We start from the raw sequence: 15978 nt of genomic DNA, 5'->3' as shown, positions 1-15978 counted from the left end.
AATTTGGTCATTATGCTTCATGAGTACTTTACTTTTTGTACTTTAAATGCATTTTGATGCCACTTTTGTCCTTTTACTTCAGTTATATTTTAAATGCAGGGCATTTACTTAAAGTAAAGTATTCCTACACTTTAGTAAATACTATTTTTTCTCGAGAACTTCTTCCACCACTGATGTTTTGGGGAAAGAAAAAAAAAGGCAATATATTGCATTACATTGTTATTATTCTCGATTATTGGTATTCATGATGTGTTGGACTTCCAGTATCTGTCGGGCTCTACCTCTTGTACGTGTAATAAAAACAGCAAATTATACATGATCTGACATTTGGGTGTTTTTGTTTACTTGCCTTCAAAGGACTCTGGACAAGCTATCCCCCGTGTGGTTGAGAGCTGTATTCGCTACATAAATTTGTATGGTGAGTTGGTTATTTTTGGTGTTTTGTCACGTCAGATACGCTTTCAAACCTCAATGACTGTGTTTAAATTTTCTTTGATGAATTCTTCTCATAAACCAACTGCAACCTGCTTCATCTCCAAGTCTGTCTGACTTGGGTGAAAAGTTCCAGTGCTTTACAGGCATTAATTGTTTTGGGTGTGTACATAGTTTTTCATGTTGGGGTTTCAGTGTGTTCAGTCATGGGAAAATGCAGATTCCATCCTGTTTACAGCGGTGCAGCCTTTTTACACCCAGATTCCCAAACATATCGTGAGACAGACCGACAGAGCGAAAGCTTAGCCTGGCACAAGTGATGAGTTACAATATTGGTTTTCAACCAGATTAAAAAAAAAGACACTCTGAAAGAATGAAAACTCAAAGCATTTAAGATGTGACAGTAGTGAGATGTAACGGTTTGCAGGCTTGTCTGCTGCATCCTATCCAGCAGCCAGCTGATGACGGACAAATCTAAAAGAGACTAATCATGCTTCCTCCTGACCTTTGACCTCCCCCCTTATTAAGTCCTAATCCCATCTGGAAGACACTTTAGTAAACTTGATTGCGGCTTCCCTGACTCATTAATTATCTTTAATTAGAAAAGTGAAGGGGCTTAACGAACAGGATGTGCCTTTTAGGTCCAACTAAAGTAGGCTTTATTTGCTGAGTGAGTGAGTTTCTTTCTGTGACCGTCAGAGTGGACTTATGAGCATGATGAGTGTGTCTTTCCTTTATCCTCTGTTCCTCCTTCCTTACTGTCTGTTTGTCTTTCTCTGTGCAGGTCTCCAACATCAAGGAATATTTCGTGTATCTGGATCCCAGCTGGAAGTCAACGACATCAAGAACTCGTTCGAAAGAGGTACATGATGTCTGTTATATTGGCTGTATTTAGACGGTGGGCTCATGTGCATTTTATGATTCAAGGGTGTCCAGCTAACCTGTTCACTTGTCTGTGTCTAAGGAAATGACCCCCTGACAGACGAGGAGAACAATCATGACATCAACTCGGTGGCTGGCGTTCTCAAACTTTACTTCCGTGGTCTGGAGAATCCTCTTTTCCCCAAGGAGAGGTTCAATGATCTGCTGTCCTGCATCAGTAAGAGCAGACACATTTTTTCTTAATACCTGTAGTTTTATTCTGAGCAGGATTCACACAGTCATGAAATTCTGGGAAAAGTTTTGAAATTAGAAAAACTGTTTTCCAGGCCTGGGAATAATTTTCAAATCAAGGTCCTCTGTGTGAGATTTAGGGGGTTTTAGTGGCATCTAGCAGCGAAGACTGCAGATTGCAACCAGCCGAGAACACAGACTAAAGCATTTTCCATTTAAAAATAAAAAAAGAAGTATTTTTCTGACACTGCTCGTTGCAGAGGAGCTGTTAAATATGGTGGCCAACGTGAAGATGCGATTGCCCTATCTAGAGCCAGTGTTTAGTTTATCTGCTCTGGGCCACTGTAGAAACATGGCGGTGCAACATGGCAGACTCCATACCCGCTCCCGATGTAGATATAAAGTAGGAGTAGAAGTAGATATTCAATTTTTGAACAGAATGTTTTGACCATACATTATTTTGGCGATTGTTTACAATATGTTCATAAAAATCATGTCTACCTGAAATTCATTTCTTACATTACCAATTTAAAATTTAGTGTTGTGCTGTGTGACCGTTGAAACATCACTAGTACCACGTGATACACATAGACCAGACCGGCGTCAAGTCATCAGCAAGGCTGTGCCCCCTTTTGGGAGAGACATGTGCCATCACCTAAAGAGAGAAACAGGAAAATGGTGAAAAGCTGTTGTGTCGCGGGAGAACTGAAGCCTAGATACATAAATATTCGCTGTCAGTGTGGTAAACTGCTAAATGATGCTGGTGACAGATACTACTGATGGATAGCCAACATTAGCTTGAGTAGGAGGCTGCTGCAATACAGTCAGACACTACAGCAGCATCAGACTGTCTGTATCTCAAACAGTTGGCTATTAACAAGTGGTTATTTACAGACAATGTGATGTGGACATCTATTAATGTGTAGATATCCTGATAAGCAATGTTGGCTGCTGTGTTGGGTCATTTATCCTCTTGGATGGGGGAAGCCTAAAGGGACATGATGTGTTCGACCTTAATTTAGTAAGGTATCATAAACACAGGGTCACAAATAATTATTAGACGTGTCCATGATTAAACATTTGTTTAACAAGAAATAAATGCATACAAACTTGTCGAAATTATAATCAAAACTCGTCAAATTGCACTGACATCTCTGTGATCTTTGACCCCCAAAAAGGGGCACAGCCTTCATGTTTTGTGAGGTACCCGTATGTGCTGGTCTGGTCTATTGGCATATGCAGCTAGTAAGTGATGGAAATGTCTAACGATTGAGTAAAGTTAGCAAATATAGCAGTTTGCTTATCTGCCAATGCCTGGGAACTGTGTGTTTAATAATGTACGGCTGTATCGCTGTATGGGCATGACAACAGAGTGTTTTTCTGTTGAACCTTTGTGGTGTTGGGAGATTTTTTGGAATTCAAATTAATTTCACTCAAATGGGGTATGGATTCTCACAGCATTATATTTTTGTCTGTCAAACTACAGCATATGAAAATACATTTCCACAAGCTGTGTATACTCTTCACATTGTTCTTCTCTCTTACACCATGTTTTATTCCCCAAAATTCCCCAACATCAGGGTAGTGTTGATGGACTTAAACTTGCACTGGTCTGCAATCAGCTGTGTGGGCTTTTTCAAAGTTAGAAACTTTGAAAAACATTGATAAAACTCTAACAAAGCAAAAGGACTACAGTATGTGTTGAATGTTCTCACTCTGTTCTAAGACTTCTCCCCAGAGTGAGACTATTCAGGGTTGCTCAATTTTAATAAACATGTTTTGCTTCTAATGTGACCTTAAGGGTCAAGTATTCCTAGGCCTTTTCACCACCACATATGCTGTGGTCATGAAATCAGTTTGAGGCTGTGCAGATTTGTTTATATTGAGAATGCCCGATACTTGTTAATGTGGATGCTTGCTAATTTTTTTCATGGATATGTTCTGTTATTGAAGCACCGTTACAAGTCTTTCCTTTTTTTATTTCCTGGCTTTCACCACGACTGTAGTATCTATAGAAATGGCCTTATTATTTAGCTTCATTCCCATCAAATATAGTCCTCAGATGAAACAGGATAATAAACCATCTGTGGTGTTTTACAGCAGAATAGCCCTGACTTCTCTCTGACACTTAGTGTTGATAACTCTGTGGTATTTGGTCGAGCACTGAGAAGGATATTATCTGTCATGAGTGGCACAAAGTTGGCCATGCTTACGGGATCGTGGTGGAATGTTAAATGTCCGCAGCACTGAGCGGCGTTTGAACCCAGAGCTGAATCTACACTGAAGTCCTCCTAAGAACAGTCACATTGTCATTCTGCAGCGAGTCAGTTCACAGATCAGTCAGCTCTTTGTGTGGCTTGTTCTGATCTTTTAAGACATTACATGGGGAGCTTTAAGGCTCTGATAAAGAACAATTGAACATGCTCAGAGTCACATGGGCACAGTGTGTGCTGTAATGCCTTGTGCAACTTTGTGTGCGTTTTTATGTTCACGCAGGCTGTTGTGTACTCGCGAGTGTGTGAGAAGTGTGTCTGTGTGTGCTTTCTGGGTGTGCTTTTACACATTTGTGCAGGATGAGTGATGGGGATTCCCTGTTTACATTCCCCAGCTCAACATGCCAGTGATTGCAGTGTGGGCTGAACGCCCAGCAGGCTCCATATTAAAAACCCTCTGCTTATTCCATATGGAGCAGCTCAGACCAGCTTCGAGATCACTTTTCCATTTAACTGCTCTCAGTTGACTGTGTGTTTTTGTTGTTGTTTTTTTTCCTCTCACCACAGTGGCATACTGCAGCAACTCATATCTTTCATTTTGGAAATGCAGCAGGGATGTTTTGCGTGGGTTTTCTCACAGTCATGTTTGTAGGTGATATTTAAGCGTACACTGGAGTAGATCTTTGAACAGTAGCTTCTGAAGTGCTCGGGAGCGTCGCAGAATCCTAGTTAGGTATTCATGAAAAATGAAATACATCACAAGTATCCCAGAAGCCTAAATCCCAGATGGCACAAAGTGGCTGGAGGGTGACAGGGCTATTTTTAGCAGCCAGCAGAGCCCCAGCTCAGCCAAATAAAATAGGCTGCTTCAAGTGCCACAGTGGAACAAATGAGATAGTAATGAAAGACACAAAGGTTGGCGGTCTAGCATGTTGATAAAGCATAATAGGATTTTAAATGCTTTGTTTATGTTTAAAGTTCTGAAAATGTTCCTGTGCTAAATACGTGTGAGAAAAAGTTACTCCTTTGTCAGTAAAATCCTAATTTCTGCAAGACAGAAAAAAGAGTGAAATAATAGAGAACTGTACAAATGGATTTAGAGAGATTGTGTTTTCATTTAGAGCAGGAAAAGCTACCTAGCGTCCTCGTCGTCAGGGCTGACTTCCTTCTCCTCTTCCTCTTTGGTGTCAGCAGACAAACACAGGCTGAGGTTAAGGTCACCACAGAGCTGATACATTTCCTGTGGCCTCCACACAAACACATTTTACATATCACTGCATTAGTAAATCTTTGCTGGTCCTCCAGAGACTCTCAGGAGTAAGTAATTGGCTCAGCGTCAATATGATCAGAAAGATGAGGTGGTGCATTTGACGTGCAGCAGAGGTGATTGGAAGGAAACAAAGCCATCTTTATTAATCTAACAATATTTTTCTTGCCATATTAACATCATACCCTCTGTCCTTTTTTGCTGCTCTAGGAATAGACAACCTGTATGAGAGAGCGCTGTACATCCGTAAGATCCTCCTGACCATTCCCAGATCAGTCCTCATCGTCATGCGCTACCTTTTCGCCTTCCTCAACCAGTAAGTTTATAGACACTAACCAGTAAATCCATCCTGTATCTCACTTCATAAAGATTGCCCCCTCTTTATGACATGTCGTTCTAAGTAAAGAGCATCCACTATATAATATTGTCCCCAGTGGTATGTCCTCTTAACACCGCCTTAACACCTTGTCCCTATCTCTCCTTTTTTTATCTCCCTTCCTCCACCCACCCTCCTCTCTCCAGCCTGTCCCAGTACAGTGATGAGAACATGATGGACCCGTACAATCTGGCCATATGCTTCGGCCCCACGCTCATGCCCACACCAGACAGCCAGGACCAGGTCTCCTGCCAGGCCCACGTCAACGAGATCGTCAAGACCATCATCATCCACCATGAGACCATCTTTCCTGATGCCAAAGAACTGGACGGGCCCATCTATGAGAAGTGTATGGCTGGAGGAGACTACTGGTGAGGAATGATGCATTTAGGTCATGGTTGTGTTTCCTCTTTAGCAAACTCAAATGGCTTTGTTACAAAGGTCTTTGAGTTACAAGACACGCACCAGCTACCAGGCCACCCTGTCACTGGTGTCTGAAGGTCAAGTTGTGGGTTATCCAGGATTAAAAAAGAGAAGATGGAAAGCATTCTGATGAGATCACTTCATGCAGCTGCACAGATTTCCTAAACGACATGTAGGTTTGAGAGTCAGACAGACGCTGGTGGTTTACTTGTTCCACTTTTTTTCCTCTTACCGTGAATGGAAAGAGGCTCGCAGCCAAACCTCCTTCATTAGGGACTCACTCAGCATGCAGGTATGTGTGCGCTCTCAACGCTGCAGCTGTGTCAGTAGTATGTCAGTGGGGTTGATATAACTAATTACAATCCCCAAATATGCGTCTGTGGTTTAAGAACATGACAAGGCAGCGCATGTTTTATTGCTGACTTTAAATGATGGACCCTTCTCTAGGTGAGACAGGCTGAAACAATCACTTTAATTATCCCGATCACGGCAGGAGGATAAAAGAAAGGTCACCTGGCAGGGAGAGGATGATTAGGTGAATTGCAGCACATACTGGAGTTAAACAGATCAAACCTAAAGCCATTTGCCAGCTCCGCATCTGTAAGCAGTGCTTATCACTTGTTTCTTCCTCTCTTTATCTGTCTCTATTTCTCCTTCTCTATGCCCCCACATCACCACAGGCTGACAGGGATTTATCCCTGGCTAGAGCTAATCACCCGTCTCAGCACGACTGTGTCCCCCCTGGCAACACACACGAACCCCTAGGGAGATTTGTTGTCTTGGCTGCCTCCCTTTCTTGCAGAAGAGGAGGCGACTGGTGACATGCTAGCATGGGAGGAGACACTCAATTCCTGGCAGGGGTAATCTGTGTGTGGCATTACCACCAGCTCCATCAGCACGATGCCAGGAGAAGTCCATTTAGAAAAAGAGGCCCAACCACAGACAGAGGATCTAAGCCTCCCACAGAATAACGACCACTATTTGAACTTCCTCAAGGTCTTACTAAATTTAAAACCTCCCTGCCCTCCCGTCATCTTCACTGAAATGAGATGTGACCATCGGGAATTGAGCAAAAGCCTTATGTTGCAAACTGAGTTAGGAGATAAAGTGACTTCAAACAAATTTCATTTTCCCAGAGAAAAAGAAGTGAAGGAAAAAATAGGCTTTCCCTGACTGTCCCTTAACCCCTGACCCTGCCTCAGCTGTGACACTGAGAGTTAAGATGTTGTCCCCAATTGGCAACCTCTGGGGCGGAAAAATGAAGCCCATGCAGAAGTGCAAAAAACTGCAGTTCTTTGAATGGCCACTTGAGGCTGGCTCCAAAAGCGAGTCAATCCTTATAGACTGCCATGCTTACATGTCCAACTGTTCAGCAGAAATAAACATGTTTACAGCCGGTCATTGGTACAAAAAAAAACAGTTTTGGTCTCTTTACATACATGACAACTGAACGGGGGGTCTTTACTCGCCATTTTTAATTTATTAGGGCTTAAAGTTATGCATGAGTTACGAGTGACATGCTGTTTTCAGCTACAGTTAATGAGTCACATCCACCCCTCTCTCCTCCACAGCCCCACCGTCTTGACCAGATATCGGTTGGATGAGAGGGCGACGGCCAAAACTTGAGGCTTCAGAGTGTGTGTTCACAAACCATTGTGTGTCGTGACGATGGCTGCGTCCATATTTTCATACAGTCTGTCATTGTCCCCCACAGTGAGAGCCCCTACAGTGAGCATGGAGCCCTGGAGGAAGTAGAAAATGAGGGAGGGACAGAAACACACACCAGCGAGGACGGTAAGTAACTATACAAACATGTATGTAAGCTTGTAGTCCATAATAATGTACATACCTCAATTATATGTGTGCATTTGTCTGTTTTGCGCCATGTTTTCCACAAGACTGTATCATTCATTGAGTTTTAATTCATTACATCCACAGCATCCATATGCTCTGTCCATGTTGTAACTTTCCCTTGTGCTCGTGGTACTTTGAGGTTTGAGTCCAGCTCTCTGGGTCTCACTGCAGCTAATCCTGCCTTTCAGCCTGTTAAATGCAGTAACCTTGAAGGGCCAGGAAACTGGGCTCCCATTGATGGACAGCCATTCATATTCTAATGATTTTGCTTCTCCCTTGGGTCCTCGGGACACTTCCACATCCCCCTTTTACAAATTCCAGGGTGGTCCACACCAACGGGAACCCTTTGGGAGAGAAATCCTGTTCTCTAAGGGTCACAGTCTTGGGTTTAAATTTTCAATTTCCTCATTTTTTTCAAGTATTTATAAAAGAATAGCAAATGTATGAGGGTGCGTCAGAAGTGTCAGGTTTTAATAGCTTTCCAAATATTATAGGGTCTGTGTTTTCTCTACGTTTTACCACATTTCCATGTGTCCAAGAGAAATATGGAGAAATAGAAATAACACCAGTCTTGTGTAGACACTGGAGGATACAATAGACCTCTCTCAGACATGGTGGGATACTGTAGATTTGTGTGATCATACATGTGGTCCTTTGTTTGAGTGAAATGAATACCAGTTGGTCCGGTCCAAATCAAATAGTGAGCGAGTTAGCCGAAACCAAAATATCAGCTGGGGTCAGACGTCGCTGTTAACGTCCAGCAAAAAAAAGCAGGAAAAGACAATAAAACTTGCAGCTCATTAAAAAGTGATAAATATGTGTGACGGAGAGCTGACCAGATGTAGACAGTGTGAGCCAAGAAGGCTTCAAATCTTACCTTAGTAACAGACTTCCCTAAACCTGTTTCCATGGTGACAACTGCCCCAATCCCGTCTCCTTTTCACACCCAGAGATGATTTTTAGGGGCTCCCTGTCACCACTCGTCATCAGTCTCCATAGAAAGAGCAAGGCAATGTGGTAGATCTCTTCACATTACATCAGCTGTGAACAACTCCAGTCATCATCTGGATGTCCTTTATAAATAAAAAGGACATCTGATTATACAGGGAAACTTCTCTCTGTGAGGATTCCCACTGTAGAACACAGATGGCAGCTATCAACTCTTTGAGTAATTAATGGAAGATTGTGTTCTCCAGAAATCCCTTGCTACCATGGTTTTGTTCCTAAAGCTTCTCTCTGAGCGGACTGGGAGGATGTCCTCACTGACTGGAGTCCCTCCCTGCGGAGTCTTGAACTGTGGTCAAGTTATTGTCGTCAGTTATTTTTAAATCCCCATGACCTCATTTGGATTTCAGACACAAAAGCAAACCTCTTTTCCTGTTTGGTTACCAGCGCTTTATTCTGCAGACTGGAAATAGTTTATGTTTACTCTTCTCAAAGCTCAAAATGCATTTGCCTTCTTTGCCCTCCAAGTAAGTGAACACGAGACAGAGAGAAGAGTAAAAGTCATTCCACACGGTCTGAGTAGCTGTCCGGAAATGTCGTCCCCACAGCCCCCCTGCGGAGTGTGTTAGAGCTCATTAGCTCAGACAGATGACGTGGACTGGCAAGATTTACACAGAGCACACAGAAAGGGAAAGCTAAGTGATTCCTACTTCAATTAGCTTGGAAGACGACAATGTGGATGTTTATTTGTAAGACAAATATAGTCTCATGTTAGGTGTTCTATAAAGCTTCGCCCCAGTTTCTGCTTCTCATGTATTACCACAGCAAATAAAACCATCAGCAAAGAAGTCCTAATTTGATGTAACAGTTTCCATAATAGGTTTGTAAGACACTGAATATGTCCTCGTTTTTAAACTCAGAAATAAATTAACATTTCCTTCAGTTTTGGAGAAAATTAAATTGAAAATTAGCTCCTTTTCCATATTAACACATTGACAATGTCTTCATGTTTAAACCCTTATAAAATCTTTTCCTTCAGAGGTTTGCTGAAAATTTCAAAAGTGTCATGTTCAAGATAATTCTAACTATGACCATGTAAAATCTGCAGTAATTTTACTATCTCACTCCAAACTAAATTAAAAAGTCAAAATATGTTGTGTACAGCACATCACTACCAATTAAAGTGGTCGATGTTGGTTTTGTTTCGGTCAGATCTGTTCATGGCGGAAGTGCCAAGAAAAAAAATATATATTGGTGCAGTTAAAAAAAAATACAAAAAATGGTGTGTGTGATTTTAAAAGTTACACCCATCAGTGGCTGTACACAGCAACAGTGTTTTGAGCCCTGACGTCAAGGTCACAGAGCTAAACATCCAAATAACCAAAAAATAAATAAACAGAAAACCATTAAAGTTTGTACAGACATTGATGGTCCCCAGAGGATGAAGCCTACAGACTTTGCTGATCTCCTCCCTTTTATTCTAGCGCCACCAGCAGGTCAGAGTTTTTATTTATCCTGTGAAATTTGGCACACACATTCATGGCCCCCTCAGGATGAACTGTAACAACTTTGGTGATCCCTTTCCTTTTCATATAGCGCCATCATCTAGTTAAAACTTTACCCATATTTTAGTTGATACCTGAAAAACTAATGACATTACCATCAGCCTCAGCTGTACCTGCTAAACATCAGTGTGTTGCCGTTGCCTCTCAGCATGTTTCTGCTCCAGGCTGACACACGACAGTCTCATGGACCGTGGCTGTCGTGCCTGGAGATTAATTGTCTGATTTTAGAGTAGCACTTCTCGCACGCCATCGATACATCGATGTTCTATCTGCTGGTAAATCTGCTACAAGGTCAAAGGTGAACTAACTGGTTAATTGATTATATATCACTTTGCAGGAGTGAAGCAGGATGGCCTTGTTGTCAAGTGCCCCCGGCGTACTGTGTATTGTAAAGGGTAGTGTATTTTACTCTACATAGAGGGTCATCTATTTTCCCCATAAATAGCCGCATCTAACCCACTTTTGTCTTTTCAAGTCCAGCATGAAGTCTCCTGCTCTGTTTGTAGCAGCAAGCACCTGAGATTAATGTTATTCTTCAGAGGAAAGTTTGGATAGGAGAGAAAAAGGAAGAAAAGAAGTGTTTTTTTTTTTATCTTCTCCTATTATATTGATCCTAACCGTATCTTACACCAGGCTTCTGCTCCCCAATTTCTATGTATGAACATGAATGTAGAGCAACATCCACCCTGACTTCGCTCCACTGGCTTGTGTAAGACATCTGACAGTTCGTATCTCTTACACCACAGGCCTCCAGCTCTCATGGTTCAACATTTCTTTAACTCCAGTCGGTGTGTGTGTGTGTGTGTGTGTGTGTGTGTGTGTGTGTGTGTGTGTGTGTGTGTGCGTGTGCGTTCGTGTGCGTGTGTAACCTCGGGTGGTTGGATCTGAAGCGATTCTCGGTTATAATTGCACAACATGATAGAGGGGATCCTTTACCACACCGAGGTTTGAGTTTATGCTTTCAGCAGTGGCCACGTCACTACAGTGCTGGTCTGTGTGTGTGTGTGTGTGTGTGTGTGTGCGCGCGCCTTGGATAAACATTTGCAGAGCGGAGGAGGATGGGCGGATAGATGGATGGACAGGTTGAAGTGAGAGAAAGAGATGGAGAAAATAGAGAGGGAGAGAAATCCCCTGCACCGATAAGGGCCCCGTCAACTTTATTAACGTCCTTGTCCGCAGCAGTGCAGCCCAATTAATTCAGACAGTAAATTCCTTCTTGTCACATTTTATTTGAGCCGCGTCACATCCACCCTGTCAGTCCTGACAACCAAGTGAAGCAAGAAAGGTGGCAAGTTAAAGGTTGGGAAAAAAATGTATAATAGAAGTAGGTGTGGTGGAATAGGACACTGAGAGAAATGAAGAAACCTCCCCTGTATTTCCTCCCTCACGTGGCCTCTCTGCTCATCTGGGAACTACTTTCATGCTCCTGTGAAAGATATACCATGATGGCTTTTCACAGCCGATACAAGCTTTAGCCATTTACTTTGTTCCCAGTGTATGCAGAGAGCCTGTGTGAGGGTGAGACTACGTCTGTCCAGGGGGTCTGTCTGACTTGAAGTGAGATGGGAGGAGGGCAGAGGTAAGAGTGAGGGAGGAATAAAGAAGCTATTTTTAGACCTGTGTTGCTGTAGTGCGTGCATATTGGCTCGGAGACGGTACCTTTTTGAATAGGAGAGATGACTGTAGCGGTCGTTGAAAACACAAATGTTTTCTTCCAGATAAACATCGATATAAGACTGATGTTCACTGATTTGAATAAGTAACACAATCAGTACTAATTAGTTGTATTATAATACAGTAGTAACTGCACTATCTTCCACTGGTTATTACTGTCTGTAATTTACTGGTCTTTCTCATGTTTATTTCCCAAGTCACCGATCTAGAGCTCTACTTGTGCAGTTATTGAGTAGGTATCAACCCAGTCTAATGATCCATACAGTGAGTGACATGCCCCTGAGTCATATAGATCTCCTCTCACCAGCGTCTATAAATATCCTGCTAAAGCTCCTCAGGGCCTGTTGTTGCCCCGGCCTGGTGTTGTAGTGCCGGGTTACTATTGACTACAACTAAAATAACCAACTGGCTTAGCACACTTGAACTCCATGTGCACAAACTGTCACACATGAGCATCCTTGTGCACAAACATGCCACTATTAGACTCTCCTGCATCACAGTCAACATGCATTTAAGTGCATGTGTTGTCTATCCGGATGAAGATTTTTATTTCATAGAACCGCACCACTTGTATCAATCATTGAAAATGTCCGCACACGCGATAAGAGCTGTCTCTATTTGATGCCTTTTCCCAGTCTGACATACCTGACCTGTCTAATCCTCTCCCTGATGACAGAGGGCGAGCCCATTGAAGCCATTGCCAAGTTTGACTACGTTGGGCGCTCTTCCCGAGAGTTGTCCTTCAAGAAGGGTGCCTCCCTGCTGCTGTATCAACGGGCGTCAGAGGACTGGTGGGAGGGACGGCACAACGGCATCGATGGCCTGGTGCCACACCAGTATATTGTGGTCCAAGACATGTAAGTGTTCATCATTGAGTATAATTTTAGATCTGGCCAAGTACAGCATAAATGTGTCCAGTCAGTGCCAAGCTTAGGAGAGAATTTATGTCTGAACGATAGCAGATGAATTTATACTGATATAGGAATTAAAGAAAACACGTTACAAGTTTTATATGTGTGATAAAGTTACATTGTTATGCAATTTTGCTATCTTGTTTTAAACCAGTCAGATCACCTCTAATGATGTAGTTGTCTGCTCAGGACACCTTTACTCTACTATATCTTTACATTGCAAACAGTGATTTGCTGCGATATTAATGCTCTGAATGTTGTAAACAGAATCTTTAAAGCAAGACTTGGCACTGATAGTAATGTCTGTTTGTTGATCGGTTCACTAATTTGGTCTAGACTAAAATATGTCAGCAGTTATTGAATAAATTCCCATGAAATCTTGTATATTCATGGTCCCCAGAGGATTAACCCTACTTACTGGCACTCTTTCAGTGAGATCTCTTGACAAATAATGGATGGATTGACATGAAATGTTGTACTGAAGTGCAAGATCTCGGCAGGATAAACTGAAAGAACTTCAGTGATCCCATGTCTTTTAATCTAGCATCAACATCTGGTCAAAATTTTGTCCCACACTATGACCAAATCTGATATTTTCATCAGCCTCAACTGGTGTAGCGCTAATTAGCACATTAGCATGCTAAGATGCTAAACTAAGACAGTGAACATGGTAAACATACCTGCTAAACATCAGCTAGCTAGCATTAGCACTGTGATCATCTTAGCATGCTGACATTAGCATTCAGGTCAAAGCACCACTGTGCTCCAGTGTAGCCTCACAGAGCTACAAGCATGACTAAACATTCTTAATCTTGTTATCGCATAGTTTTAATAATTCCCACAGGTGTTACACCATGGAGATGTTTCTTTCTGCACCTAAACTTCTGTCAGCTTCACTCAGAGCCTTGGAGTTTCGGTTTAAGGAACGGTCCTCCAGCTCTTCCTGATGATATCCCTGTTGGTTAAACAACACTTGTGCTTGTTGACTTTACTCTATAAGAGGCTGTGGACCATCAGTAGACTGTAGGGTCGTGTGTAGAGGACCTTCAGCCTTGTTTGCCCTTAACGCTGCTGTCATCCTTGCCCCATGGAGCATTCCCAATATCCAGGGTTTTCAACCAGCCGTTCTGTCACTGTCTCCCATTCTCAGCACTAACAAGCATACGCTCTGCCATGGCGACTGTTGGTGCCTAATGGACTGGATTCACTGTCTCGTTAGGACGGGAAAAGAATCACTCCAATCACTTAGTAGCTGGCCGCCAAAATGGCCATTTAGAATACCTCCCCCTCTTTCCTCATCCCCTGTTCTTTCCCCTGCTGCTGTCCCGTCAGTGCGCCTCCATCAATAATTCACCAGGAGGGGCACTGCTGATGGGGTGTCCTCTTAGTTAATGAAAGAGCAGGGGAATTTACAGCTGTACGGGTTGTCCCCGAGCGTAGTAACATCCTGCTCTCTACTTAAACAGAGCCGGCTGAGGAGTGTAAGAGCGCACAGGGTTGTGATCTTCACTTGTCCCATTAAAGAGCCCAGAATAAAACATGCAGAGAGGCGTCTGAGAGTCCACTTCAGCACAGGATGTCTGTCTCAAGACTCAACTGTCAGGGTGTTCAAACTTTCTTGTGTCTGTCTGTAAATTTTGTTTACCGCCACCTCTGCTGTGGAGAAGTGCTCATCCTTGCTCCGTCTCTGTCTGTGTGCATTCACGTGGACGCACTAAATAAGTGACTGTGCTTTATATCGGATAATACACATCATCAGAGACAGCCACGCAGCTCAGTAGCTCTGATTACTGCCGCCTGACAGGCACCAACTGTACGCAGTATCCAGTCACACACCTCACTGAAACCCATACAGCTGGTTTGTGTGTGCGTGTCACCACCATAATACATCACCAGAATACAGAGAGGCTGAGAAATATGACTCATCTGACTCTCTGGACCTTGGCGGGGGGGAGGGGGGGGGGAGGAGGGAGACATGCTGACTCACAGGAAACTGATATCAAATACTGTCATCAAAAAACGGAGCAAATATGAAAGATCGACTGATTTGCTGATTTCTCCTCTTTTTTTTTTTCTTCTTGTCTGTCGGTTTCTCTGTCACTTCCTCTTGCTCTTTCCATGTCTCAATGTCACCCCGTCTCTGTGTCCCAGAGATGACAACTTCTCAGACACTCTGAGTCAGAAGGCTGACAGCGAGGCCAGCAGCGGCCACGCAGGAGAGGATAAATGCTCGGGAAAAGACATCAGCTCGCCCTCTGACACCAGGATCTCTGAGGCCTATATCACCAGGTTGGTTTCCACACAGCTCTATGGCTGCACTGCTGGACTATAATGCCTCATGAAGAATTTCTATAAGGGGTCTGGCATTAATAGGCTTTGCATTCTCCATACAATTCACAAAAGTCTGAGTCCTTTAACACCTGATGTTATGTTGGTGTTTTCCCAAGAATAATGCTCTAGTGTATTGAACATGATGAGTGTTTGGTGTACTGTACAGCTGTTTTAGAAAGAGAACAGATGCATGAGAAGTTAAAGACGCTGCTGCTGAACAGATAAAGAGCACCATCTTCAGAAACTAAATGACCTGGAAATTCAAATGTCACAATACTGGAAAAGAAACAGCAATGATTTTTACCAAAGTTCATAAATGTTCCTGCAGTATTTTTAGAATAACTGTTTATTGTAAGATGGGTATTTAGGACATTTTAAAAATGTTAATCAAACGTCCCACTGTATTAATTAGTGCTATTCCCCCAGATACCATAGTGACCAATATATGACCACAACACATGTTGGACCTCACACCGGCTTTATCTAATGAGACACGGCCAATCCAATAACAACTGACAGTCCAGCAGTGTGTCTGGAACAACTTCAGTGTTGCGTCATCTAAGATGCTTAAATAGCTTTGGGTGTAAATGCCAGCATGCACACACAATCTCCAGACACGTGAAATATAAACAGACTTATTGTTTTGTTTTTTATACAGAGGCTGGAACTTGGCCTATTGTGTGTTGCTGAAAATAATCCATGTTTTCAACCTTTTTCTTCATTGACAGCCAGCGCTGCCAGATGTATGATAATTATCGTATTTGTAAGATAATTTTGCCCCTATGATCGATGTATGATCGATGCCAAATGTGCCATAATTTGCGATACATTCACATTTTGTGACGCTTACAATTATTAGCTGGTTTTAGTCTGT

The 15978-nt window shown here is 42.7% G+C and overlaps 1 protein-coding gene across 4 annotated transcripts in view; it reads left to right on the top strand.

The window, feature by feature from the left end:
- The window catches only part of srgap1a (SLIT-ROBO Rho GTPase activating protein 1a), a 96636-nt gene that overhangs the window by 72023 nt on the left and 8635 nt on the right, over positions 1-15978 (top strand). For all 4 annotated transcript variants that reach the window (XM_050072711.1, XM_050072712.1, XM_050072713.1 and 1 more), the window contains exons 13-20: positions 358-418; positions 1217-1294; positions 1397-1531; positions 5236-5341; positions 5548-5772; positions 7539-7618; positions 12539-12719; positions 14925-15062. In XM_050072711.1, the coding sequence (XP_049928668.1) occupies positions 358-418; positions 1217-1294; positions 1397-1531; positions 5236-5341; positions 5548-5772; positions 7539-7618; positions 12539-12719; positions 14925-15062 (1004 nt within the window). The remainder of the gene's footprint in view (positions 1-357; positions 419-1216; positions 1295-1396; positions 1532-5235; positions 5342-5547; positions 5773-7538; positions 7619-12538; positions 12720-14924; positions 15063-15978) is intronic.

The sequence above is a fragment of the Epinephelus moara genome, chromosome 20, assembly GCF_006386435.1.
Source record: "Epinephelus moara isolate mb chromosome 20, YSFRI_EMoa_1.0, whole genome shotgun sequence".
NCBI lineage: Eukaryota > Metazoa > Chordata > Actinopteri > Perciformes > Serranidae > Epinephelus > Epinephelus moara.
The sequence above is the reverse complement of the archived record's forward strand: the minus strand, read 5'-3'. Positions and strand labels throughout refer to the sequence as shown.